Source organism: Dermacentor variabilis, chromosome 3, assembly GCF_050947875.1.
Source record: "Dermacentor variabilis isolate Ectoservices chromosome 3, ASM5094787v1, whole genome shotgun sequence".
Lineage (NCBI taxonomy): Eukaryota > Metazoa > Arthropoda > Arachnida > Ixodida > Ixodidae > Dermacentor > Dermacentor variabilis.
In genome coordinates this window covers 191808816-191836105 of record NC_134570.1, presented here as the reverse complement: position 1 = coordinate 191836105, position 27290 = coordinate 191808816, and the positions used below count along the sequence as shown (strand labels likewise).

The 27290-nt window shown below is 44.2% G+C and overlaps 1 protein-coding gene across 2 annotated transcripts in view; it reads right to left on the bottom strand.

Annotated features, from left to right (window-relative positions):
• The window catches only part of LOC142576580 (ribosomal protein S6 kinase beta-1-like), a 102712-nt gene that overhangs the window by 64071 nt on the left and 11351 nt on the right, over positions 1 to 27290 (bottom strand). For both annotated transcript variants that reach the window (XM_075686767.1, XM_075686766.1), the window contains exons 3-5: positions 20418 to 20535; positions 18711 to 18779; positions 5903 to 5974 (exon numbers count right to left, since the gene is read on the bottom strand). In XM_075686767.1, the coding sequence (XP_075542882.1) occupies positions 5903 to 5974; positions 18711 to 18779; positions 20418 to 20535 (259 nt within the window). The remainder of the gene's footprint in view (positions 1 to 5902; positions 5975 to 18710; positions 18780 to 20417; positions 20536 to 27290) is intronic.

The window sequence follows — 27290 nt, the reverse complement described above, 5'->3', positions numbered from 1 at the left end:
GACTTGGACAAAAGCAAAAAACCTTAGTTTACAGATGTTCTTCATGGTCAAATGCATAAAGCTGACTGCCCCTTCCAACTTATCAATTCCAAAAGCAGCTGCTGGCAAAAAATCTTGCATGTTTTCTGCAGGCAAATTAAGACAAGCAAATTGATGACCAATTACCAATAACCAGTTCTAATGAAGTCAGAATTTTTAAGCTACAATGCCAAGGGCAGCTTCACTTCTCTGGACATAAAGAACTTATTCCATTCCATATCAAGTACCGATTTCTTCCCGTGTGTGGACAGCACCATTGACATTCATGGTGTAGTGAAGTTCCATAATGAAACAGGTCTTGCCTCTGGGAAATTCTTAGAAATTCTGAACTTTTATCTTTCCTCAACATTTGCCTCTTGGTGTGATTAAAACTGCGTGCAAAAGACACGTGTATGCATGGGTTCCTGCATCCCGCTTTGTTTAAGTGACTTGTTTATGGCTCATCAAGATAGGAAAGTGTGCTCTCGAATGGAAGGACTAGGAGTAGCAAGAATAGAAACAATATTCCATACACGTTGCATGCATTGTCAGCTGTTGCAGGCACCATTCTAAAGAAAAGCAAGAACGTAATTCGCAATGCCACTGACCAGGCGACGAAAAAAAAAAGTAATCATCTTGCCCTACCTGCAAAAGATTAGTCACAACCTGAAAAAGATTGGGAAATGTGTCGGTGTAGATATCTTGTTCCCTGCCTCTTTGAAGTTGCGTAGTTTGTGCACGAGGGTAAACGTGGATACATGCAAGCCATTTGGGTGTGACACGACACACTGCAAACTTTTTGTGTTGTGTGTTGAAGGGGTCGTTTACAGCATCCCTTTGGACTGTGGCAAAGATACAGTGTACTAGAAGGAGGCAGTGGGCTTAATCAGTCGCTCCTTTGACGCTGTTAGCGTTGCATTCAAGAGGTAGAGACCTTCACTTCACAGACAACTTCAATAGAAGCTTTGCTTGCAGAGTGACCCTAGCAGAAGGTTTAATTTTCCTTGTGCTGCTATTGATTTCAGTTCGAAGCAGTTTATACGTATTTGTTTTTAATTTCATCACACTTGAGATTCATTAAATATCTTTATCGAGCACTATATTTGTTTAGGTCACAAGATATTTGCCACAACAGTACCTTGTGGAAAAGGACGACGCCAATCCTTTGGTGAGTTACTGCCTATCCTAACCGCTAGACAAAGAAAACTCTAAAAACTCATTTAACAAACTTCGGCTATCGGTAACCTTGACAACCATTCTTTCTTTTGGTGCGACTTCACTGGAATTCAGCCACAGGAATGCTTTTCTTGCACTTTACAATTTCATTAGAGAGGCAAAAAGAGTACCTTGCTGAAATTATAGAATTATCAATTATTTCATTTCTTGATGTTATTTTACTAAATATCTTAACAATACTTTTATTAAACTTCTAAATCACATTTTTAAAGTTCTGCATTCTACTATTCAAATTTAGTTTTGTTTTAATTCTAGACATACGGGAAACAGCCTGCTTCTTGGCCAATCCCTCATAGTGGGTATACACAAGTGTTTGGGAGACAAGACCAGATTTTTAAAGCAAATAAGTCATTGCCGATGGATTTTGCTTATCCGGAAGGGGCCTTAAAATTTTCCAATTTATCAGGCAATTGTAAAAAATTAATTCGAAAAACAATTTTGTTGAATGATAGGGACGGTGACCAAATACACGGTTTCATGCCCTGTCGACCTAACCTAAAATGATTTTGTATCAAGATTATGTCAGGTGGTGCACCAGTGAGTTAGTCGGAAAACAGTGCACGTGTACTTCCTAGCCGAGGTAAAAAAATGCAGGTACGCTAGCTAGATGGGGAGTGGGGGGGAGGCTTAGCCTCTTTCATTGACTTTATTCCACCCTAATCCTCCTTAATGCACCTTAATCCACCCTAATCCAGCTTCATTCACTTTAATGCACTCTAGTCCACCATTATCTTCCTCAATGCACCTTAATCCACCCTAATTTGTCTCTATCGACCATAACCCACCTGAATCCTCCTTAATTCACCATAATCCTTCTTCATTCACTTTATGCCCCCTAATTCACCATAATCCTCCCTAGTGCACCTTAATACACTTTTTTCAGCCTAATCCACCTTCATCGACTTAAATACACCTTAATACACCTTATTCCTCCTTAATACACCTTAATTCATCTTAAACCAATCACTTATGAATCATTACTTTGCTAATCAGTAATCATCTCTTATACACGGCTGCACATGCTTTAGTTCGCTTCTGGCCTTCCTTCGGTCACGTGATATCTTCTGTAGCTCACAACGCAACCTTGAAACAGAGATCTAAGGCTTTCGCTTAATGAGCCACACACAAAGGGATGTGCCACAAGCAATACTACATCAGACAAACAAAGTAAAGCATCTCATCATGTGGCAGAAAAATTGTCTGAAGTATAGAACTTGCCTCAAAGCTCCTTTTACATCAGTATACCCTGTTTATACGGCTTTAAGAAAATACCAACCTCTTCATAAACGCTGCCTTCAGCATTGTCAATGCTGTTATCAGCATTTCTCAAAATTTCAACACCAACGGGGCGTGCAACTGGCCCAAAATAACATGCCTCCATAGAATGCTCTGGCCCGTCCACGGGAGCCCAGAAGAAAAATCGTGCCGTGCGCAGCCGGCAGGCGAGAAGAATGGAGGAGGAAAGCGCCGCGAGGACGAGAGTGTTGCTACTATCAAATTATCAAGGGGCTTTCCCACATCAAGGCCCACGCAAGAGGCCGCATTTCTGCCAGAAAGCTCGCCTTCGTGGACAGCGTTCGCCACCAGCGCTTCCTAGTAAACATTACGGTTACATAAGCGGCAGTTGCCAACAAGCGTGAGAAGCAGTCGGAGATCTTTGAATGCTATCATGTTCCACTCTTAAACGCGAAGTTTAGGCATCCTCCAAATTTTTCTTGAGATCCTCGATACAGTAAGAACCTGCATATAATATGATGTTTTATTCCTATTATTAGCGTCTCAAATTTTCGCCTCGTACTATGTGCGGGTCCGCACGAAAATTTCAGTCAAAAATTTGGGCTAGAAGTTTTGGTTTCGTTATTGCTGCGTGGCTATGGCTTGACTTCGTTATTGCTGCATGGCTACGGCTTGGTTTCGTTATTGCTACGTGAATACAGCATCGTTTCTTTATTGTTGAGTGCACACCTTGGCGGCACACGTGTATTGTAAAGTGCATCTTTTTTATTCCGCATTGAAGGACCAAGAAAACAGTACTCGGGTGCTTTCAAGAGAAAGTTTATTTTAGCCACACAGGACATTGGCAACAGTGCAGCCGGGAGGCAGTTTGGCGCCAACAAGGGAAGCATTCGTGGATGGCGTCAACAGAAGGAAGCCCTTTTTGCATGCAGTGGAATGCGAAGAAGCTTTTGCAACTCGAAGAGTGGGACATTCCCGGAAATCGAACTCGCCCTGACGGAGTTTGTACACCAACAGCGAGCCACGCATCTAGATGTGAGCGTGAAGCAGGCTTGCAAGCTTGCAGGCTAAGGAGCTTGCAAGAGAAAAAGGGCTATCGAGCTCCGCCTTCAAAGCGAGCAAGCACTGGATTTATCACTACATGTGCCGTGCTATTTTCCTTAAACCTCCGAACTTCGATTTCACAAAAGCTGCCCAAATCATTCGAAGAGCTGCTTGTGGCTTTCCAGGGCCATGTTATTTCGCTGCACAAGTCCAAGAAGTTTCCGCTAGGGCAAATCGGCAATGACGACCAAATGCCGGTTTATCTGGACATGCCATCGACCCTCCCCGTGCACGAAAAGGGATCTAAACAAGTTTATGTCCGGTTCACTGGCAACGAGAAAACGCGAGTTACCGTCATGTCGTGCACGGCAGACGGACGCAAGCTTCCGCCCTATGTCGTCTTCAAGCGAAAGACAGTGCCTAAAGGTGAGGAGCTGCCAAAAAATGTGGTCAAGAGATGCCATGAGAAAGGCTGGATGAACAAGAATCTTGTGCTCAACTGGATAAAGTCTGTCTGGTGTAGGCGGCCCAGCGCACTGTTGTCGTTCCCGTCCATCCTCGTGCTGGACGCATTTCGTTGCCATTTGGCCGACTCAGTGAAGATGCTGTTGTGCAAATCCGGCATTGAACTCGTTGTTATCTCGGGTGGGATGACGTTTTAGCTGCAGCCATTAGATGTTTGCGTGAACAAGCCGTTCAAGGATGCGGTCAAGCGGTGTTAGGCAGATTGGATGCACTCAGGTGAGCCTGCAGTGACGCAGACCGGGCGGCTGAAGTGGGCTTCGCCAGCGGCGCTATGCAAGTGGATTGTGGATGCATGGACCAGCATACCAGAGGACCTTGTGGATCGCGCATTCAAGAAGTGTGGCATCTCAAACGTGCTCGATGGCACAGAGGATGAGTACCTCTGGGAAGATATGTCTGACGAAGAACTATATGAAGAGAACGCAGCTAAGGAAGACAGTGATTGAAGTGCAGAGTGCCATATAAATAAATGTTTTCCTTGAGTTTTCCTAACTCGTATTAAACGCGGATGACACTTCTTTTTTATTTCGCGTACCAAAAATTTCATCTCGTACTACAGTCAACGACTGAATTTTCGGACGCCCAAATTTTCGGACATGCCTGATATTTCGGACGCCTTCGCGGCACCGCCACGAGCCCCATAGAATCAATGTATAAGGACATCTGAAGTTTCGGACGCTCGAACCCCCCGCCGTCCAATTTTCCGGACTTTTTTGCGACGGAAGGTTCTTTGGCTCCTCGCGCAGCGCCCTTGCAAAGGAAATCGACTTGCAGCCAAAGAATATCACTGCTTTGAACCACAACTAGCCGAATCTACCCGTCACACACCGATTTGGTCTGGCCACGCTGGCTGTGTTCATCGCCGCACTTCTGCCTCCGGCGGAGTTTCCGGAGCGGTGCCATTTCGTTTGTTTGCGCAGGCCACGTTTTGGCGAGCGTGGTGTGTGGTTGTGCTGTTGTGTCAAGTGTGCTCTGCGTCGCTAGGCCTAGGTGCTCCGACGCTCGTCAGCGAACTCCACTGTTCGCAACTTGAGGATTTCACTCGCCTTCGATGGCCCCCACTTAGTCTTCGTCGTCCTCGCCGATGGCATCGAAGCACAGAAAGCAGTACCGTCAGTTTGTTGTTGACAGTCTGTTGACGCTGACAACGAGCTCGACTTCTGCGCACAACTGACTGACGAGGAAATAGTCCGTCAGGTTGTGGGGGATTCAGAAGACTCCAATGTTGAAAATGATGAGCCAATGCCTGCGCCGCCTGCAAGCGCCGAGTTGGCGCGAGCACTGTTGACTCTTTCGTCGGTGTACAGTGCTGACATGACCCTTGCTCAGATCGAGGCTAATATGATCACATGCAACTGGAACGCCGTGCAAACAACAAACAACAAGTTCAAGCCACTGCAGCAATAACACCGGCTGCCCGACGATGCACATGTACATAATAAACCGGCAGTCGGCTGCATACAGAGTTTTTGAATGCCTCTTTTTATAGCCACTTCACTGATGCTTTGGCAGGGTTTAGGAAGCCTGGTACTTCACCCTTTAACTCTAGATCCGAGAAAAAAAGAAAAAAAAATCGTTTTTTTTTTTTTGCATGCATTCATTTTTTCGGACTCCCTGAATTTTTGGACGTTTTTACGCTCCCTAGAGGGTCCGAAAAATCGGTCGTTGACTGTATATGCGGGTTCGTATTATACGCGGGGTTTTACAGTAATTCAACATTCAGTTGATTCGGACATATTTTTCAGTCTCATGAAATCTGTATTAATGAGGTTTTACTGTATACGCGAGTCTACTGGGGTGCTTCAGCATAGTAAAACCCAAAGAGCCCACGTGGCACACCCACCTTGACTACTTCCAGAATGTTCCGTTCAGCCTTTGTGTGTGCAGTGTCCTTCTGGTTCCGGACAATGGTGGCCTGCAAGGAAAGCCAGCATGCATTCCGTTAGTCAGCAGGACGGAGCAGCACCTACTACATGCAATGTGTCCTACACAGCTGCAGCACAGGATGCTAGCAACTACAGTTGTACCTCATTATAACGAAGTCACATTCGACATGGAAAATGCCTTCACCATTATCCAATACTTTGTATGTAACAATACATTCATTAGATGCTATTATGGCGGAGAAATCTTAATATGTGAAGCAGCACACGGCACAAAGAAGCAGAATAAACAAGCAGCACAAAAAATATTTTAGACTTAGTTATGTGCAATGTGTTATATATTCATGCTTATTAAATAGGCTTGACTATTTTCCTTCCAAAGCAAGTCTCCATTTAACACACATACACACACACATATTTCTGATTATTCAGGATATCCTTTACAATACATATTCTGCAGAAGCAATGACGCTTGTATGTGGGACAGAGCGTTGTCTTTGTTGTCTTTCAACAACTTTTTACGAATTTAACCCTCCGTGCTCCAACTCACGCAGAAATCTTTTTGAAGTATTTGGTGTTGGCACACCTGGCTCGCAAGTAACACATCCAGGCCTATTGTTCTGTAAAGAGGTTGCAAATAGCAGCCAAGGTTTCAGCAGAGAGAACAAGCGTAATAAAAGCCCTTTCTCAAACATTGTGCCAGGCGACACTGTGCTGCGATTATTGAAAGCCATGCTGCAAAAGACTGACCACATGTGCAAGTGCCTTTGCAATTTGAATACGAGCTACATACTACAACAAAGATCTAACACATAAACCTTGCAAGCGCAGACAAATCACTGGAGCGATCTAATAAGTACATCATAAAGTGGTAGTCAGTAACAGAAGTTGTTTTGAGTGACACTCGCAGTTCAAGTGAGGGAGAACGTCAATGAAGCACATTCAGGGATGAGGAAGAGGTTCCATGAATGACAAAAGTGGCCCACGCAGACCACTAGAGAAATACTTCCAATGCCTGTGGCATTACTGACATCTATCTTGTGTGTCATCCAGTGCAGTCCAGGCAATCCACATTTCCTGGAAAGCCTGCCTCTACTATGAGAACTCGGCGACCATTGCAAGCTGCAACTACAGTGAAATCTTGTTACTACAAACTTTATATAGTGTGAAAAACAAATTCAGATTATCGAAAATTTTAGAAATCTCCAGTACATTGGGAATTTCAAAGCCCATTGTTCTAATGTCAAAATATTTCAGTACTATGAATTTATAAACAACGAATATTTCAAAATGAAGAATCCATGCTTTCCCCATTTTAGTAGACCCTTAATATAACAAATTCGTAAGCTGAATTATCGCTCACATTTGTGGCTTACAGAAGCCGTGAAAAATTAAGCACCAGCAGCAGCAGGTGGCTGCAATCACAAATCTGTACCAGCCTTATTGCCATCGCCTACAGTAACGGTGGCCTGCAGAAATACTAGAAACTACACAAATCGGCACCGATGGCACTGCAAAGACTGCGAGATCCACCCTTTGTTATGTTCACAATTACGACAGCATTGAAGGATTGCACATAAAGATAGCTGTGGAAAGGTGGGCTCACATTTTTAAAGATTAATCTAAACCTGAGATCGATCAGCAAATTGGCAAACAATATAAGGAAAGCGATACCATATTTACTACTCGCATAATAGCACTCACATAATGATCGCACCCCGAACTTGTCGCAATGATATGTCGTGTGCCAAGTCTAGCTAATAATGATCGCACTTACCATCTGTCTAATGCTAGATGAACGACTCTTCAAGAAAAACCAAGCGGTCTGCCCCCACCAAACATTCTTAAGCAAATGCTCCATTTCATTCCTTTCATCACTTTCCGCACTTCCATGAAAAAAAGCTACAACCAAACTTGCCTCGGCTTTATTACTTTTAGGCTTCATAATGGTCTTGGCCAACAACAAAAAAGGCTCCTTTCGATTTTTCTCGTCTGCACTTGTGGGCAAGCAACAAATCGCGAGCGGCAATGATAGTAGCCACGTTTACACTGATACGTTAGAAGTGTACCCTATTCATACATCGACGCTTGTAACACAGCTAAGATATTCACCTACCCTTATAGGAAACGTGCCCTATTAGGATAGCAGTGAAGACAAATGCCGCAGTTTCCGCAGCACGCCCGCCATGTTTCTATGCCACTGGCAGCTAAGCGCACCCATCTGTTTCTGTCCCCTCAAAGCGGACATGGCTATGTTATTGCCCCAAACTTGCCGATATTAACAATATTATTCATTACTGATACGGAAGAAACTGTGAATACACGTAATGTACTCGCGAGAAGAAAAAAAAATTGCGTTCGGAGTGTTTGGCTTGCTCTGCCAGCCGCCATTCTTGTTTTGGAGCCCTGCACTACATACAGCGGTAGCCGCCTATTTGTCGACCGGTTGTCATCCCGCAGCAAACACGGGATGAAAAATTTTTCTTTTCGCGGGAAATTTAATCTGCGTAATGATCGCACCCCTGAATTTGCGTCAATTTTTTTTACAGAAAAGTGTGATCGGTATGCGAGTAAATACGGTAACATTTATTGCAGTTTTGCTAACATTTGGCGACAATGAGAAGTGGCACGGATCGATGTACACATACACTGTGCGCTTTACTGACAGCCATCGGCATTATCTGCTAGCTTGCACGTTTAGCAAGCATGACGACTCAAGACTCGTTCTCTTACATTCTGAAGAAGCATGCCGCTGCATGGCCCATAATTTATGTGCGGCAGCTGGTGCACAGTCGGGAATCATCGCGGCGGGATCGCTGTCACCCTTCAGCGTCACATTTCGCATAAGTGCAGACGAAATATGCATGGAACTGTGGCTTGCAATCTCACTGTTGGTGACCGCCAGCGCGGTGCACGGAGGTACGGCTTGGCACACATTTGTACAGTGTTTACAGATCCTAGGTCTGTACAAGCTGTGCATGCACCAGCTGGAGATGACCGCTTTACATAAATGAGTGTTCTCACTTCCTATCGTGTGGAATCTGTCACTAGTGTAAACCCATTTGTGGAGGTACTGCTTACACATTTTGTGCACTGCACAAAATTTGAATGCCATGTATGCACAAATGCATGCACTTGTGGTTCCCATGCTTGCCTTGGCATTTGAGTGCTTCAAAAACGGCAAGCCAAGCAATGGCTAGCCTAATGTTTGTTTGTGATGAAAGACTTGTTTGACATACACAGTAGTGTTTCTCCGGAAGTCTTCTTTGAAGTTTTGCTACTCTAGTTCTGCCCTCCATCTCACAAGAACCTTGTAGCATGGACGAAGGCACGAGGAGTACACAATAGCCTTGCGCAACGGAATACAGTTAAACCCACATATAAACGATCCTAGATACAATGATCTATCGGTTATAGCGACCACATTTCAGTGCATTTACGATTTTTTTACTCTGGCCATTCAAACTGCTTCCAGATATAAGGAATATTTTTTAAATCACCGTGCTGTTACAGTGGATGCTCCGAACCCGGTAATGGCAAAAGGAGGGTGCACGCGAAGTACCAAATAACGGAGCACAGAAACACGACCACACTAGGTGCACGGCAGAGTGAACCCTGCTCCAGTCAAACCACTTCGATTATACGACCTTTCCGACGAGCAAGCAACCACTGCGCGCAGATTCCAAAAGCCGCGAGGAAGGTTGCTCGCATTTAGACATGCCTCCAGGATGGAGGAGGAGGAGGCATACTGCATAAACAACATGGTGCAGCGTGCACACTGGCGCAATGTCGGATGCCACAACGGTACAATTTCGTCTTTTGCGCAGTTGTCTGTGCAGTACCACGTGCATTACACCTATTTCAGCAATTTGGAACGACCAGCTATGTCCTACCACCATGGGATCAATGGCCACTGAAGTGTTCCTGTCGTTACTGTCAATATCCCTGTGGCCCGAGTTGGCGTGCTACTGCCACACAATGTTGCAAAGGATCGGCGGTTACTATGCCATTATCAGGAGACCACGGTTCGGCTACGCTTCGTTTACAGATTGCCGATTGCCAATAACAGTCTACCTTTCAAACATCTTTTTCTTTTTGCCCAAAGTGACATAGATAACGTAATTTTATGGCTCCTATGTGGCCAACACGCAGTCGCAAAGCGGTGACCTTGATGTCCGAGACCTTCGCCAAATGGCAGTATCAGGCTGCAGCGGTTTCCAAAGCTTACGTTCCGGTTAACTAGAATGGTTTGGTCTCTTATGCAGAATATGGTTAAGTACTGCTGGTAGTAAATATACTACAAGCTCATGATTAAAAAATTGCGACTGCACTTGTAGTTCTGAAACTACAGGCAAACGAAACCAGGTGCCGTTTCGAAACAGCTACACAATGCCGCTTTTCGTTCCTTAGATGCACCTTTCCCAACTGAAATTTGCAGCTAGGTGCAGGAACACAAACGACACTGAAAATCTGCTTTTCGGGCCAAAGTGCTGCCGAATTGCAGCTGCTGATGCCAGCTTCAGTGCAGTTATTTTTTCAGTGTTCTTAAGGGGGAGTCCATATGCCATATGTGCTCACATAATGATCGCACTTTCTTCTAAAAAAAATTGACGCAAATTAAGGGCTGCAATCATTACGAGGGTTAAATTTCCTGCGAAAAGATTTTTTTTTCATCCCGCGTTTGCTGCAGGATGACAACAGGTCAACAAGTTGGCGGCTGCTGCTGTAACAGTGCGGGACACCAAAACAAATATGGCGGCCGGCGGAGCAAGCCGAACGTGCTGAAAGAATTTTTTTTTTCTTTTCGTGAGTATGTTACGTGCATTGAAACAGTTTCTTCCATATCAGTAATGAATAATATTGTTAATATCGGCAACTTTGCGACAATAACTTAGCCATGTCCCCTTTGAGGGGACAGAAACAGAGATGGGCAAGTGTAGCTGCCAGTGACATAAACACATGGTGGGCATGCCGCGGAAACTGCGGCACTTGTCTTCACTACTATCCTAACACACGGCACATTTCCGCTAAGTATGGACAAATATTTTAGCTGTGTTACAAGCGTCGGCGTATGAATAGGGTACACTTCTAACGTATCAGTGCAAACGTGGCCACTATTGGCAGCGAGGAGTCACGGAGTCGCCATCTATCGGAAGCGCCTCGCTGGCGTAGTATGAGGGATCACGCGGCGTGCTCCTCATAGGTTTTGCTGTCAGCGCTCTATGAAAACACCACGCGTGTGCTCTCCCGGACATTTCTGTTTGCGAAACGAGAGAAGTTTTTTTATTGTCTAAATAATAATCTTGGGCAAACTGAAAGCACAGAATCGTTTACAGACGCTATCTCTTTACCGAATACGTACAGTGAACGCCACTGCACGCAGTCGCCGCGATGGAGTCTCCCGAACCGGCTTCTTGCGTGAAAGGTAGATAAACGCTGAGAGCAAACTATGTGAAATATGTTCTTATAGTGTTTGTATAACTAAATGGAGCGTAATAGAACGAAGCCTCAATGCAGCGATCGCGCAGATTCGCAGCGACCAGCTGCGCGTCTGCATGCTTGTCCGTGCACTGTTTCGCTTTCTCCGCACGCGCGTTTTCGCACCGTGCCATGAGCTTTAGGCCACAGAATATGAGCATTTGACAGTATACAAGCAACCATTGTTGCGTGGGCGCTATTAGAGCTGTTCAAAAATAATTTCATTGTTGAGTCTTCGACGCCTGTGATGTCCCGTCGCGACGATTCAATCTTTTTTTTCTTCTAAATTCTTTGACCTTTCAATATTATTTTTCAAGTTGCGTCGCCCTGTATGTTTATCGGTGTTCTCAGCGTGCAATTTCCCGCTGCTCCTTTTTTGTAATCCAGTGCATTAATTCATAACACAGACATGACCATATGCCATGCTTTTCTTAAATGTGCTTCTTACCGCTGCCTTTCCACTCCATTGAACTTGCGAGTATCTATAGCATCGACAAGTTCATAGACCAAACCGTCATGACATTAGTCGGGCAGCGGACTCGGGCGAGCGTCTCAGTGCGTGTTTTCAGAACATCGCAGACCGAGCACGGTAGCAGAAATATTCCTCGCGTCTGTGCTTCCTGCATACCCGAGTTGTAGCCGATGACTGTTTGCCAGTTTTATGTTTCGTGAGCCATGCTTCACGCAGCTTCTTGTCCTGCGGCTACGTGTGAATAAGGCTGACACCGGCCTCCGTTACGTGCGTCCGGCCCTGCGGAACCGAGCAGTAGCCCACCATATATGTTGCGCACCTTCAAAGGCAGCCACTACCTATTGTAGTGCTTTGAAGCGTTGTAACGGAGACATTCGAGGTGGGAAAATTTCACCACTAAATGAGGACCGCAGCGTACGAGGGAATTTAAACTCGTTTTTAGCTCGCTTCGGCGTGCCCGAAGCAGCCGACGCGGCCGCTATGTCCACGTGATCCCTCCTAGCACGTCACGCCAACGGTGGCGCCAGCTTTTCCAGTGGTGGAGCTCGAAGCCAATAGCTGCCACTCGTGATTTGTTGCGTGCCCACAAGTCCAGACAAGAAAAATCGAAAGGAGCCTTTTTTATTGTTGGCCAAGACCATTATGAAGCCTAAAAGTAATAAAGCCGAGGCAATTTTGGTTGTAGCTTTTTTTCATGGAAGTGCGGAAAGTGATGAAAGGAATGAAATGGGGCATCTGCTTAAGAATGTTTGGTGTGGGCAGACCGCTTGCTACATCTTCAAGAGTCGTTCGCGTAGCATTTGACAGCATTCAACAGATGGTAGGCGCAATCATCATTAGCTAGACTCGGCACACAACATATCGCCGCGACAAGTTTGGGGTGCGATCATTACACGGGAAAGAAAAAAAAATTAAATTTTGATGACAAAATTCAGAGGTGCCATGATGACGTGAGTGCAATCATCATGCGAGTAAATAGGGTATACTAAACTACTAATATAACGACTTTTCACAAAACTGTCGAGTTCGTTAGAAATGGGTTAAGCCGTATACTGTATCCGAATACAAGGAGAGTTTTTTTTTTTCTCATATTCGAGGTAAACAGCTTCAATTATCGCTTCAGTGTGGAGAAAGTCACGCTATTGTTTCCTTTGCATGAAGATGTAAATAATTCGGAATATTTAACTTTGTAATGCTAGGACACGTTCACACTGGAACAAAATGGGCCACTGTCAACAAAACGAAAGAAAAAGAAATGCGATCCGACAGCAGTTAAAACTACAAAGCAACAGCCGAGAACATCGTCGGCTCCGAGATCAATGGCACATAGCGTGAAGTCGAAAAAGGCCAGAAGCCCGAACAATCTAGTACGTTCCAATCCACAAGCTGAGGTCGAAGTCTGACTGCTCTGATGCATTTGTCACTTGTGTTTACCTGCGGGCATGCGTGCAGGCTTCGTGTGTCCTTTGACTCGGCTGGATTGCCTACGAGAACCTTTCCGTGTTGACAAGTCACCATGGCAAGTTGTCATTGCTACTATGACGCAACATTAAAAAGATACGGGATAACTGAAGCCGAAGCTTTGGGCAACTATGCAGCAGGCCGGAAATATGGCGCGCCTGAAAACAATGTGCTAGGCCCACTTTGCCTGCTCAGTGACGTGAAAAACTTTCCAGGGACCACGGAAGAGTGTGTTTCCCAAAGTGGAGGCAAGCCTGAGTGAATTTGTCAAAGAAACCAGGAGCCGTGGTATGTTGCAGATAAAGACACGCGAGTTCGCAGTGGATCGCAGCGTCTCTGGATCACAATTCAAGGCCAGCCGAGGCTGGGCACAGAACTTCATGAAAAGAGCTTCTCCCTTAGAAGGCGGACTTCTACTATAGAAAAAAAAATACTGGCTGACTAAGAAGAAAAGCTGCCAAGAAAAAGGCTGGACGACTGAGGCACTCATCATCAACTGCATTAAGACAGTGTGGTGCCAGCATACAGGGACACTGTTGGCTCGCCAATCAATGCTCATCCTGCATGCTATTCGAGGACATCTGACCGAAGGGGTGAAGAAGCTGTAATCTGGTTGTCATCCTTCGAGGCAAAACAAGTCATGTCAGCCTCTGGATGTGTGTCTCAACAAGTCATTCAAGGACCACGTGAGATGTCTGTATTAACGAGTGGACGACTTTTCTTTTTCTTGGGTCCTCCAACTCCCCCCTCGTCTTATAATCATGACTGCCTTATATACGAATAAATATGGTAGCTTCAAGCATAACTGGCTGATTACTGGCTGCACTACAGAGGTTAATTTTTGCTCGCAACATACAGTAACATGCAATGTGTCAGGACCTTCGCACACGCACGTCATGTACCAATAATTACTGTGGCAGTTACTGTTGGTAACCATAACAGCCACCACAACTGTGATCACATAGCAACATGGCAGTGCCCATACAGTGCCAACCACCTGCTTTGATCCTAATTCGCGTTTGTTACTGGCTCTCCGCCATGTCAGCAAGAAACAAGTGGGAAAATCCATCATCGCTAAGTCTAATCTCAGGCTGAGGTCAAAGCATCAGGTACGTTTTGTCGTAATAACTGAGATCGGCTGTTTGTTTTCATGCTGCTAGGGCCACAGACATGGTGGTGAGCCGTAAAAGCGGTTTGATCTTTAGTTAGCAGATGGCGCCACAGGATTAGCACTGGTGATGCAATGACAATGCGCAATGCTATAAGAGCCTAATTGTTAAATGCATCATTAATTTACTACAGCACTCTAGCATGGAACGCGATGGTGGTAGTGATGAAATGCCAGGTAGATGCCAAGCAGACGCTGTGGCACGGGTGAACATTTGTAAGGGCATTTATCTGTACTACTTGCTAAGTAGGCTGCAAGGCAACTACAGGGAAAGCATACAGGTGAAGCGAAGCCCCGCTGTTTCATGCATAAATGCAGCCTATGGTTACGGCATCAGACCATTTTTTTGCATCAATCCACCAGTTATGGAGCGTGTGCCAACAGGATGGCAAACAGATGCCATGCGCATGATGCGGTGCAGATGAGCACATCTAGAGGGGAATTCGACCTTTGTACTGGGTGAGAATTTGTGTAGCTTCCGCAGTGTTGCAAGGAACTACTGAGATAGAGTAAAGATAGACAGAGCACTGAAGTTGGTTCTACTAAATTTCTGGAATCACAAAGAAGTCATTGATGCCCTGTTTAGCGAAAATCTGAGGAAATACAGTTTTACAGCAAATCTGTTTATGGATAGAGTTCCATGCATTTTTCGTGTCCATCAACAAATCTGTGCGAGAAAAAAATTATCATCAGCAATGGCTCGTGCCACTGCTTGCACGTTCGTCCTCGTCTTCTTACACAGTGGGCTCCGGTGCCGCACACCATGCCAGCGTTCCCACAGTGACCCTCCCTCTGCGAAGGCGCTGACGGCACTAGCCCACTACCGATCGGTGCCGCGATTTAGGTCTCAAATTCCTTACCTCAATGTATTGTGAAATGAGAACACAGATGTACACAACGAATGTATAACACGTATGAATGCGGATGTATGAAAATAAATATGTGTGTGTACCTTTCGTCACAATGACCACTGATCAAGGCAATAAATTTGTTCATATTTTTGTTCAAAATTCTTTGTCACTTCTTTGTCATGTGCTACACAGCTTTGCTGGTCATCCACCTTCACAGAGTGGAATGGCTCATAATTTCTTTCAGAAGCTTTCACAAAAAAATTAAGTAAAGAAAACTCCCAACATCTAGAACTAAATGAGATAATGAAAACTACACCTCATGTTCAATACAGTAAAACCTCGTTAAACCGTACCAGCTTAAACAGTAGTATCATTTTAAAAGTAGTGAAGTCAAATCCCCGACTCAGCAGCCATTGAACATAATGTGTTTTGTATCCACATAAACCGTACCAGCTTATTGCATACACATCGGTTAAAACATAGCGTTTCCACTTTTTGTTGCACAAACACAGCGGTGCGTCGTCTCCATCGGGTGGTCCGGCAGAACAACAGGCCTCAGAGATCGGAACAATGGCCTCCAAGCGCCCTGTGCGTTTGCGCATGAAGCCTCATCAACATCAACATCATTTTGGCACTGTGCCAGAGAGCATTGTGGCGTCGTGCAAGCAAGGACTCGCATCATGCCGAAGCTCGGATAAAAAAGACGCCGGGTGCTTAGCATATAAGAAAAATTAGACATTGTCCGTGCTATCGAACGTGACACGAAGAAGTCGGCGCTGGCATGTGACAGGGATCTGCTGTTGACTACGGTGTGTGGCATTTAGAACGCGAAGAAGTTGCTTGGCAGAGCTGCTGCGACCGCGAAGAGATGTCAGCTACAAGGTTCGACTTTTCACCATCGTTGCCTCTGTTGCTGCCCAAGTGTTGACTAGCGACAGTGATGAGGATGACATGGAAAGTGACAGTACGGGCGATTCAGGCCCGACAGTGGCAGAAGCTGCGTGTTACGTCAGCCTCATGAATGCAATTGTCCCAATGAGAACAGCAACCGGCAATGAAAAATGCGCCCTGGAACTTCTGCAGCACTACTGCACGCGTGCATGGATAATACGTAATGCCAACGAGGAATCTGCCATGCGAGTGTTTGCAGAGAAGAGGGGGCTGGCTGAAAAGCTGGCACGCAGCTTCAGTAAGTTTGAGGCCACTGTCGTCACGCTAGGCCGCCGCGGCATCAAACGAAAATAACACTTTTGTCCTGCGAAGTGAATAAATACTGCATGTTCTTTTCCCCTTTCATCACACTCTCTTTGAGTTCCGTGTTACGTTTTTGACAGGTAAGTGGGCGATCTCATGCTATTTTAGTTAAACAGTACTACCGTTTAGTACATACTTTTTCCGAGCTCCGGCCAAGTACGGTTTAACGAGGTTTCACTGTATAAGAACATAAAATTACACTTATCAAAAAGATTTCAGTATCATAACTCTAGACAACCTCTGCATTCTAAGTCGGTTTAAAACCCATGTTCCATTTTAATGTAAACCTTTTGTGCGTCAGTATGTGCGGTTGATTGAACAAATGTGGTTACTGTACGACACCGATGATCATGGGCAACATGGCTTTTCTAGGTGGCCTGCTTGCCAACCACTATTTTGGTTCTCACTTGCTAAACTTATCAAAAGGTTCATCCTCCAAGTTTAGAGGGATGCCACACATATCCTTTCAAATGCCGAAACCACGCTAAACAAGTCGGTGTGCATATGAATGCTCCCCACTACACATGTATGCGTGGTGCCATTTGTATGTGTGGTGCCGTAGGCAGCTGCTAGCACCACACGTGGTCCCGGCCAAAATTTAGCATCTCGACACAACCTGTATAGTCAACGACCAATATTCGGACATTCCCAATAATTCCGACACCTGTGTGGCACCACCACTTACCCCACAGAGTCAATGTATAAGAACATCTGAAATTTCCGACGCAGAAAGCATTTGCAGTCAGATTTTCCGGACTTTTTGTCATGACCACATGTCTGAAACAGCATTATTCAAGCTACCACTGCTGCCATTTGGTTATCTCGCTGTCTCGAACAGGTGCTCTCGCATGCACACCCACTGGCAGCCATTGCCACCACTGCAACAATGCTAGGCCTACCTCCTTTGACGTTCTCTACCAAGCTTCTTGCTATTTGGTGCAGTGTTTTTAATTGACAAACTGTGCCGCTATTATCAATGGCGTTGACTCAGCCTTTGTAATCCTCGCCAATGTATTCGAAGCTCAGAAATTACGATGCATTTCATAATGCCGGTTCCCGAAAGGCAGCTTCACCTCAATATAGTAGTGTTATGCGGCGAAGCATACCAAGATTGGGAAGGGGCAATTGTCACGGGACACAGCATGTCTTACATGTCTTACACAGCATACATGCGTGTACTCGCTGTCTCCTATCACAGTACGAGTACCGATATACCTCATAAGTGCACTGGCAGGCCTTCATAGCTATTTAGAACGTTCCTGTGGCGATTTGAACCGTTGGAGAAAGGCATGCATTCATTTCTTTTGGATTTTTCTGATGCTTTTCACGGCCCCTAGGGAGTCTGAAAAATCGCATGTTGACTGTACTGAATGCATCGGTGGTTTTGTGCCTGTAATTATTTTATTCCAGGATTTCATTTGTGAAAAGCTTATTGAGAGGATGCTGATTACCAGAACTATACTGGAAATCTGTGAAGTGACCTTTACTGCTGCAACATAGATACCCTGACATAACTAAATTTTGCTCCAATAGTTGTGCTAATTTGTGGACCATGTGCCGGATTTCAAGTGCTGCCCAATGAGTGTATGACACATATACATGTTTTTTATTCTTGTGTTGTTACTCTCCCCACCTTCTACATTTTTTTCCCTCCCTCTTAATATCTCTCCTGTGCTTCATTCACTATTCTTTTTTTATGTATGCCTTTTTCTTCTAGATCTTGCAGGGTCTGTGCCCCTCCTGGTGGCAGTTGCAAGCTAGCGCTCTTCCTCTTTGATTGTTTTCATGTGTGCAATCCAAATAAATAATAACTGATGCCCTGATTTCATGAAATCTTCTGCAAGTATGACTTCATTATAATGAGGTGCAACTGTATACGCTATAATCATGTGAAAGTGATAATGACTGCAAAAGTTTTTTTTCGGCAACTTTTAGAACTAACCAGTCGAGCAATGTGTTTGCACGGAATGCTCGTATTTCAAGCAGCCAGATATTGTCAACAGGTTTGGGCAATTTATCACCGAAGGAATTTCTGAGGCTGTCAGAAGAGATGCACAGTGCGGGAGAGAAAAACGATTGCACACCTTCTTGAGCACCTTCATGGCAAAGATGCGACCGCCATCCTTTCCCGTGAGCTTGCGGACTTGGAAAACCTATGATACAGCAAGAAGGAAGGAGACAAGGTCAGCACCCATAGACAGTTGATACATGAGGAAAGCTGGAGAGATAAAATGGCACAGAAATGTCTATTTCGACAGGTGCAGTGCTAAAATAGAAAAAGAAAATATGCACAAAACATGTCAGTATACTTAACATGCCCTTATGCATATTCAGGCCAGAAAAATCTGGCAGACCACACCTACAATGATAGTTTAAAGTTGCGCAATAGCATTCACATGAGACACTGACCTTATTCTGATTCCATTACAGCCGAGCGAGCGAAATATGAAGGTGCATCTGCATGGCGTTGTCGCTTTTGTGGCTAAATCCACGTGTTGTTGTGACAACACAACAACGGTGGTGCTCTTCCCCTCTAATGTAGCAGACACCTTATTTCACACCCCTTCTCAATTGTTGCCGTGGTGCACAGGATAAGTACGTATTCGCTTTCTATGCCGCAGGCCTTTTTGTGTGGTCATCATATCGAAGCTGCACAGACAACCCAAAGTGGGCTAGGGTATCCAAAGGAACGCTCTCGCATTTAACGAAACACAAGAAAGAGAGTGAAAGTGAGTAACTATACCTCAAATTTCCTTTTCTAAATATGCATGTACTAATTGTGGAGTTTATTGTCCTACAACTACACAGTAGGGCACGAGGGGTGCTGTGGCGAATTCAAACTTTAACCTCGGGTGTGTAATGTCCACCCAAAACATAAACACAATCTATTTTGCGCTGAGCTTCAATCAGAGAGTTGCTGCTGAGGAAGAGAATCAAACCTGCGACTTTGCAATCAGCAGCAGAGTGCCGTAGCCACTCAACCACCACAGTTGGATCCTGTAGACGCACACACCTCGTTTTTAGTGTTTCTTTTTATTTATGGGCATCACCTCTATTCTTCTAAATGGCATCATCAACATTTTCTCCCTTTCCATTTGTTCTCCCCTTCCTTCATCCCGACACTGAGTAGCTAGCTAGAACACTAGGGTTCAGACTGACCTCTCAGAATTTCACTTACCTTTCTACACTCTATGTTGGCGTAACAACTCAACCTCTCTGTAATCACCCTCACTATCACTAGCTTGTTTTATGTCCACTGCAAGACGAAAGCCTCTCCCAACAATCCCCAATAACCAATGCATTGGACCAGCTGATGCCATCCTACGCCTGTAAATTTCCTCATTTAATCTTTCATTCTAGACGATTTCACCTGCCGTCTTTGACTGCACTTCCTTTCCCTTGGCACCCACTTTGCAACTTTGACACTCACATTCTGCCCTACGCATTACATGGCCTGCCCAACTCAATTTCTTCCTCTTAATCTCCACTGGAATATCAGCTACTGCCATGTGCTCGTTAATCCAGACCACTGTCTTCCTGTCTCAATGTTATGCCTAATGTTCTTTTAATCGCTCGCTGCATGCTTGTTAACTTCTTTTCGAGCTTCTTTCCCGAACCTCCAAGTTTCATTCCATGTGTTAGTACTAGCAGTAAAATGCAATGATTGTACTTTTCCTTACAAGGATCACAGTTAAGCTGCTCGCCACAGCTTGGAAATGTCTCTAAAGCTTTGGGTAACGGTTGAGGGTAAATAATTTTCCAAAAAGAAAACCAGAGGTCTCCTAATTCACCTTTCCATAGCCGCCTTTGCCGAGCACCTTAAGAAGCTCGAAGTCCTTGGGGCCAGTCTTCTCCTGGTTGGGGTTGACCGTGTCCTCGGACAGCTGAATCTTCTCGACATCCTGCAATCTGCGCGAGCAATTGGTCAGTCCCGAGGGAGAAGACGGGCACCATTAGTGCGACTGTTGCATACTTTCACGACTCAAGACGAAGGCAAACTTGAGAGAACACGCACACAATGTCTTTGCATGGCAATGAGCGCTACTGATATCTTTACTATGGTATTGCTGGTGATATTACCATCACTACTTTAACATCAGCGGTAATAAGCAAGAATAATAAGGGGAACTGGGAGGCTTAATATAACAGGATTAAAGGAAGACTGTCACTCTATCCTGCGAAAATATTTAGCAACTAGAAGCAACCAGTGAGGAGCTACTCCTTATAGTTCAGCTAGCTGACATTGTAACGCAGGCAACAATAAAGGCATTCTGTTTGTTTGCACTACCATGTTGTATTTTTTGTTGACAAAAGCCTTCCAACCTCATAAGCTGCCAGAAACTACCACGCAAATGACTTGGCAGTTACATGTCTAAAAAAATGGCATTAGCACATGCAGGATTGTTCACTTTTCGTACTGCACGTAAATTTCAGTTTAAAGACACCGCTGTCTTTTTCACTTTTTGTTAAGCTGGTTGATGAAATACTGTTATTAGAAGAGGGGCAAAAGTAGACTGAACGAGGTGCTCATCCTGTCTATACTTTGCTTGAGCACGTGTGTTAATTTGCGACCCTCTACGTGAACATTTACTTCTTGCCAGTAACCATTTGCACTGGACTGTCACCTATCAAGTTTGCACTCAGTGCAAGATGAACCTACAGCATCCAAAATTTCATGAACATTTTAACCATTTCCACTGTGAGAGAGACATATCTAGTCACACTGCTTGCACAATGTTAATGAATGTGAGCCCTAGTGGTCACTCTAGATTGTATATTAACACGTGTATAAATAGCATATCGCCTTAACCCATGACAGATTTTATTGCCAACCCCGCACGGCATTGCTCTCATGCGAGTGTTACTTTTAATTATGTGCGCAAATTCACCAAATAATTTAAATTATCTGTTCACCCACCAGTAGTCTTCCTGCTTCCATGATGTTTCAGCACCGCCACACAGTTGCAACAATAGCCCAATCAGTCCAAAAGCTTTCACTTGACTAAGTGATTTGATTGTTTCTAACTATTTACTGTATTTATTCATGTAAGGCCTGCCCACGTGCAAGACCCGCACCCCCACATCGAGTGTGAAAATCTGGGAAAAAATTTTACTAAGCATGATGTGCATACTTGCGTGCTGGCTATTTCCGTAAGCTGCTAATGAATGGTGGTAGTTGGCGTGCCGACAGCGGTATTATCGCAATTATCCCTGTATCCCGCATTAGGCACTAAACTGCAACGAAGCGGCATGGCACAACCGGTTAGGCCTAGCCAAAGGGGGTGTCAGCGGCAAGTCGTAACAGTAAGTTCGCCTTTGCAATGTTTGTACTAGTATACCACATCGGTGATCGAGCCAGAGATCTCGTGCAGGGGCTGGACCGATGCCACGTGCGTGAAGCGGAATTTGGTTCGCGGGCTATCGGCGGCCAACTGCTTGCGGCCAAACCAAAGCCTACCAAGTTCGCCTATCAAACCAAACTGTGTAAGCTTGGGTGGGCCTAATGCCAATAAAGCTCCAAACGGATTTTGCACAGCACAGCACCCTAAGCTGGATTTGACATATGTGTTGTAAGTCAAGGTTGCGTGTGCGGTATATGAACTGCGTAACAGCCCGTGACACACTACGGGTGAATTCGAAATGCATCTATCACAAAGATTTCGAGTATGGTTTATTTTAATGGGGCACAACACCGAGCACAAGTCTGTAAACAAGTTTTTGGCTTTGATAGCACAATAATAAAAAAACGAAATAAATTTTACAGTAGCAATTCTTGAGACTGCCCAATTATTTAGACATTTTTACAGCGGCGACTGTAAATGTGTTCATAGTTGGTTGCCAGTGGTTGCGTTATTTTCTGTAGTTGTCTGAATACAGCTGGAGGCTTCACCGAGTAGCTATAGACCTACCTCATGTAAGGCCCGCATCCTGTGAAAAATGAAGCACAGGCTTTGCACAAGTAAATATGGTATGACTGATGGCCTATATGATCTTATTTAAAGGGACTCTAAAGTGAAAAATGATTTCTTCTGTGTCAGTAAATTACCTTTCTACAACACCAAAAACACCAGTGTTACAATGATAAGACGTTTGGTAAGCCAGAAAAAGCGCAAGAACGAAATGCGGATGGTGACGCCTACTTAAGTTCCCGTACCTGGTGGCTGTGACGTCTTGGATTTTGATGGCATCTTCTAGGGCCTACTAATTATATATAGCGGTACAGATTGACTACATTGTGTTCTAAAGGAATCAAATATTAAGCATGGCAAGTTTCGAGAACCTTTATTCAGCGAACGCGGCCCAAATGCGAGAACATACTTTGGAATCCCTGACGTCACGCTGACGTACCGGCGCTGGGGTTACGGCGCGAAATTTGAACACTATACTTGGACCTTCATTTTCTGATCTAATAATCAAACTATTATTTTGAAATGACTGCCAGCAGGGTGCTCAAACAACGCTTCATTAGTCTAAACTGGTTTATTGTTTCGCTTTAGTGTCCCTTGAAACCAAAACAAAAATCATTTAGGAGGCTAGCAAAACGATAATTCACATGAGCCAAGATCTCATTTCCTGCAAACAAGGCATCAGACTGAATACAAGTGTTTTATTCAAGGTATACAGCTTTCCACTAGTATTTTAATGATCTCACTGGAGCGTCGTCTGGCACGTCAATCAGGGCTGTGTCACAGAGCACACGTCAGAAAGTAGAGAGTTCCCCCTCTCTACTTTATCTGCTATCTGTATCATCTGCTAGGTTATTCTATTGAAACCAAGATAGCCCTTGCTACCTTCCAGCAGGTCTAGTGTTTGCAAACATCTATTGTAACCACTGTATGTGCAGAAAGTGCACTCCTGTGCACACAGTGCACAGGAGCATGTGTGTGGATTTCTGTTTGCACTGCAAGCAAACATGCAAGCAAACATGCAATGGGCGCTACGTATAATCTAGCACACAATGCTTGCACAAGAGTTTGTTCTGTGCCTACGCACCTGCCAACGCTAGTATCACAGTTGTGTTCTGTGTCATGGCACAGACCTTCATGCCAGTCAACACTCCTGCAGATTATTAACGTCTAGGAGAGTTGTACAGTGCGGTAACAAGCAGGTGTCAACAAAACAACATTGCCAGCAACGTAACAGCTGTGCTTGTGAATGAATGTTCTTTACCATGGATCTTACACAGTCCCCACTATTACCAAACAAAGGAAAAGGACAGGAAGACATTGACGACATCTGGCCTCCAGTTTTATGTCATCTGATATGCAGTTACAATCTTGTTAAAGAGGCAACAAACACCCCACATCTATGCAGCCCATATGCGACGTAAACAGTCGGGGCTGCGAAGAATTTCCTGCTACGTAGTGAATGAGTGACCTCAGTCTCGCATGTTAACTTCTGACGTCAAGACATCTACACTACTTGCAAAAGTGAGCAGATGTTAAAAGCACAATGAAAGGCTCCTGACAATAGACCACGACTAATGCCAGATGTGGAGGAGACAACAGGTGGGAAGAACGGGCATTGACCCCTGTTGGCATACGTGTGTGCTGCTCTGCCTGTCACTGAAAGCCTACAAAGAGTGCACGTCATTGCCGCTCATCATCTGTATTATCGTAGAGAGGTCAGTGAAACATGCAGTCACCCTTTACTCATAGTAAAACACTGAGACAAGTTAGGCCACGAGTTGATTTTTTCCTAAACTATTTCTAAACTTTTCTTGGCAAAGAAGAAAAGCAAACACTAAAAGCAGCAGGAAATAATGAAGAGAAAACTTACAATTCTTAGTTTCTTTTATATACACTGGCAATGAAATTGCAGAGTCGAGGATTTCACATTTCTTGTGTTTTTAGTCCCGTTTTGTGAATAAAGAGTCAACTAAGCTTTATTTATTGATTGACTGTAACACTTTTTAGGCAGCAGTCATAAGAACTGGACGTCTACTAAGAATCGGTTCTCTCTGCTACAGAGTGGTGCTGTCGAGCAAGCGGTTCCTGCCATGCAGCATTCTACCGTGTGCAGCTGCTACTTCGTGCCTGCACATACCACCCTGTTACCCCTCCTCCTGTGCCCAACTGCGCCTGCGCTATGTGGCTACTGGAAGAGTGACATCGCTTTCGCAATCGTCGCCTTGTGCGGCCTTTAGCGTTCTCTTGCTCGCACGTGTTGCATTTCTGCCCTAGTACAGCACCATTCCTGCGCCAGCTGAGTCAGAGGGAATATAAGGGAGCCACCAACACATCCAGGCACTTTCTGGGCAGCGGTCGTAGGAACTGGAATTATACTAAGAATCTGTTCTCTCCACCACAGGTTGGCCTTGATATTATTTTCGTCCATGTTGTGTTCTCACCTGCGGCAGCTGCCAGTAAGTGTTGCCTTCTGGTTTTGCTTGCTAAGCAATATCCTACTAATACTGAACTGGGCAAGAAAATTGAGCACCTTGAGTCCCTACTTCATTCTAAACACGATAACCTTGTTGATGATCTTCTGTCTAAAATTTCCAAGAAGCTAGAAGATCTGGGTCTTGGTAATCTTGGTTCACTTGTTGACAGTGAGTGTTTTATGAGTGACCAATACAATTCAGTACGCTCATCTGTTGATGAATTGGTCAATTCAAACAAAACGCTGAGGGCCGAAAATGAACAGCTATACAAGATGATTGCAGATATTCAGCAATACAGCGGGCTGACTGTCGAAATAAAATGCACACAAGGCGAGGATTGCGCAGTTATAATGAAAACCATCGGAGAAGTAATTGAATGCCCTGTTGCATCGACTGACGCTGATGCTGTTCACCGTCTGACCAGTAAAACAGCTGAGGAAAGCATCATTGTGCGTTTCTGTTCACGCAAAAAGAAAAACGAACTCCTTTGCAAAGCGCATTTGCGTATATACCAGATCGGGACATCTGGAAGTAATGATACCACTGTTTTTGTCAACGAACATCTTACTATGACCAACGAGAATCTGTTTAGCAAAGCGCTAGCGCTAAAAAGGAAAAGAAATGGCGGTTCCTCTGAGCTGAGAATTGTCATATTAGGGCCCGTAAATCTGATGACAGCAGGGTCCTTTGCATAAATGCGAAATCTGATCTTAGCGTATTCACTTGACGCTGATTTCTGCAGGTTATCTTTCCTATTTTATATCATCATGGCACTGCTTGCACCTGAGCAAACAAAATTGTTGCTCTCTAATTTTGCCTATTCTATTCGTTAATGCACATCAATGTGCGTAGTTTGTGCAAAAACTATGGCAGCATTGCTGCCTCCTCTGAATAACCCTGTCATTCTTTTTCATTTCTGTGTATTACTGAAACGTGGTTAAGCTCTTGTGATGGCAATCTGTATGGTTTTTGCACGTACAGAATATTGTCACCGTGATTCTGGTCGCTACGGCAGCTCGGCTATATGTATATAGTCTGAAATTAAGTACAAGCGTAGAGCGTAGATTTTAGTTGTCTTCAAATGTCTTGAACTGTGAATCAGTGTGGATTGAACCTAATGTTCCCATTTTTGCAATCTTAACAATTTGATCATTGTATGCATTTACCGTTCCACACCTTCATCTATCCCGCATTTTCTACGTAATTTTGCTACAGTACTCTATATAATTTCTGCTGAAAACAAGAAAGTTGTGCTGGTTGGTGATATCAATATTAATTTATCAGACAGCACAATAGCATACAGTGATTGCTTTCTTGGTTTCGGGCTTGAGTCCCTAATTTCATTCCCAATGCGATTTTCCCCCAATGAAAATGGTACTCTTCTTGACCACGCTTTAAGCAATACCACACCAATGTCACGCGCAGGCATCATTGATGTACTTATCAATGATCCTCTTCCCGTACTTGTAACTTTCGCCACGAAACTACTTTACTTTAACATGTGCCATTTTACTTCTAGGTTAAATCAGGACAACTTTATCAATACAGTTCATGATACTGACAGGGCTTCCATTGGGAATTTGCGTGATCTTGAAAGAGCACTAGACAATTTCTATTCTTTGTTTCTTAAAGCTGTGTATACAAACACGAAAACGGTAAAATGCAAGAAAATATTTAAATTTCTGCATAATCCCTGGTTAACAAAAGGTTTGTTAACTAGCATGCGAAAGAAAGATAATCTATATAGAAAAACTAAAAAAGGGCCTTTCAATGTGGGTCTAAAACTTAGGTATAAAAATACAGCAATCTGTTGAATAACCTAAAAAGATCTAAGCGACATTATTATGAAAAATAATTTTGTAAGACAAAAAATAACCCCAAGAAAAAATGAAAAATTTCCATGACTTTTTGAATAGACTGCAGATTAGTAGAATTGATAAAATGAATTAAAAACAACAAATCTACACCAAGGCATCCGGTATTGCTAACTCGTTTAGTGATTACTTCTATGAAATATTCCATAATAGGCCTGTAACTTCATCGTATCCTCTTATACGTAGTAACCATAAATTTTTTTTCTCTTTCCTGTCACCCCTGATGCAGTGTGTTCTACAATCCCGAATCTAAAAAAAACTCTACCATCGGGCTAGATAATATTTCTGCTTACCACATAAAGCTTGTTGCGTCATATATTGTGCAAGGTCATATATTGCGTAAGTATTGAGCAATATAATTAATCTTACATTCACATGTGGTACCTTTCCGTGCCCACATAAGAAGG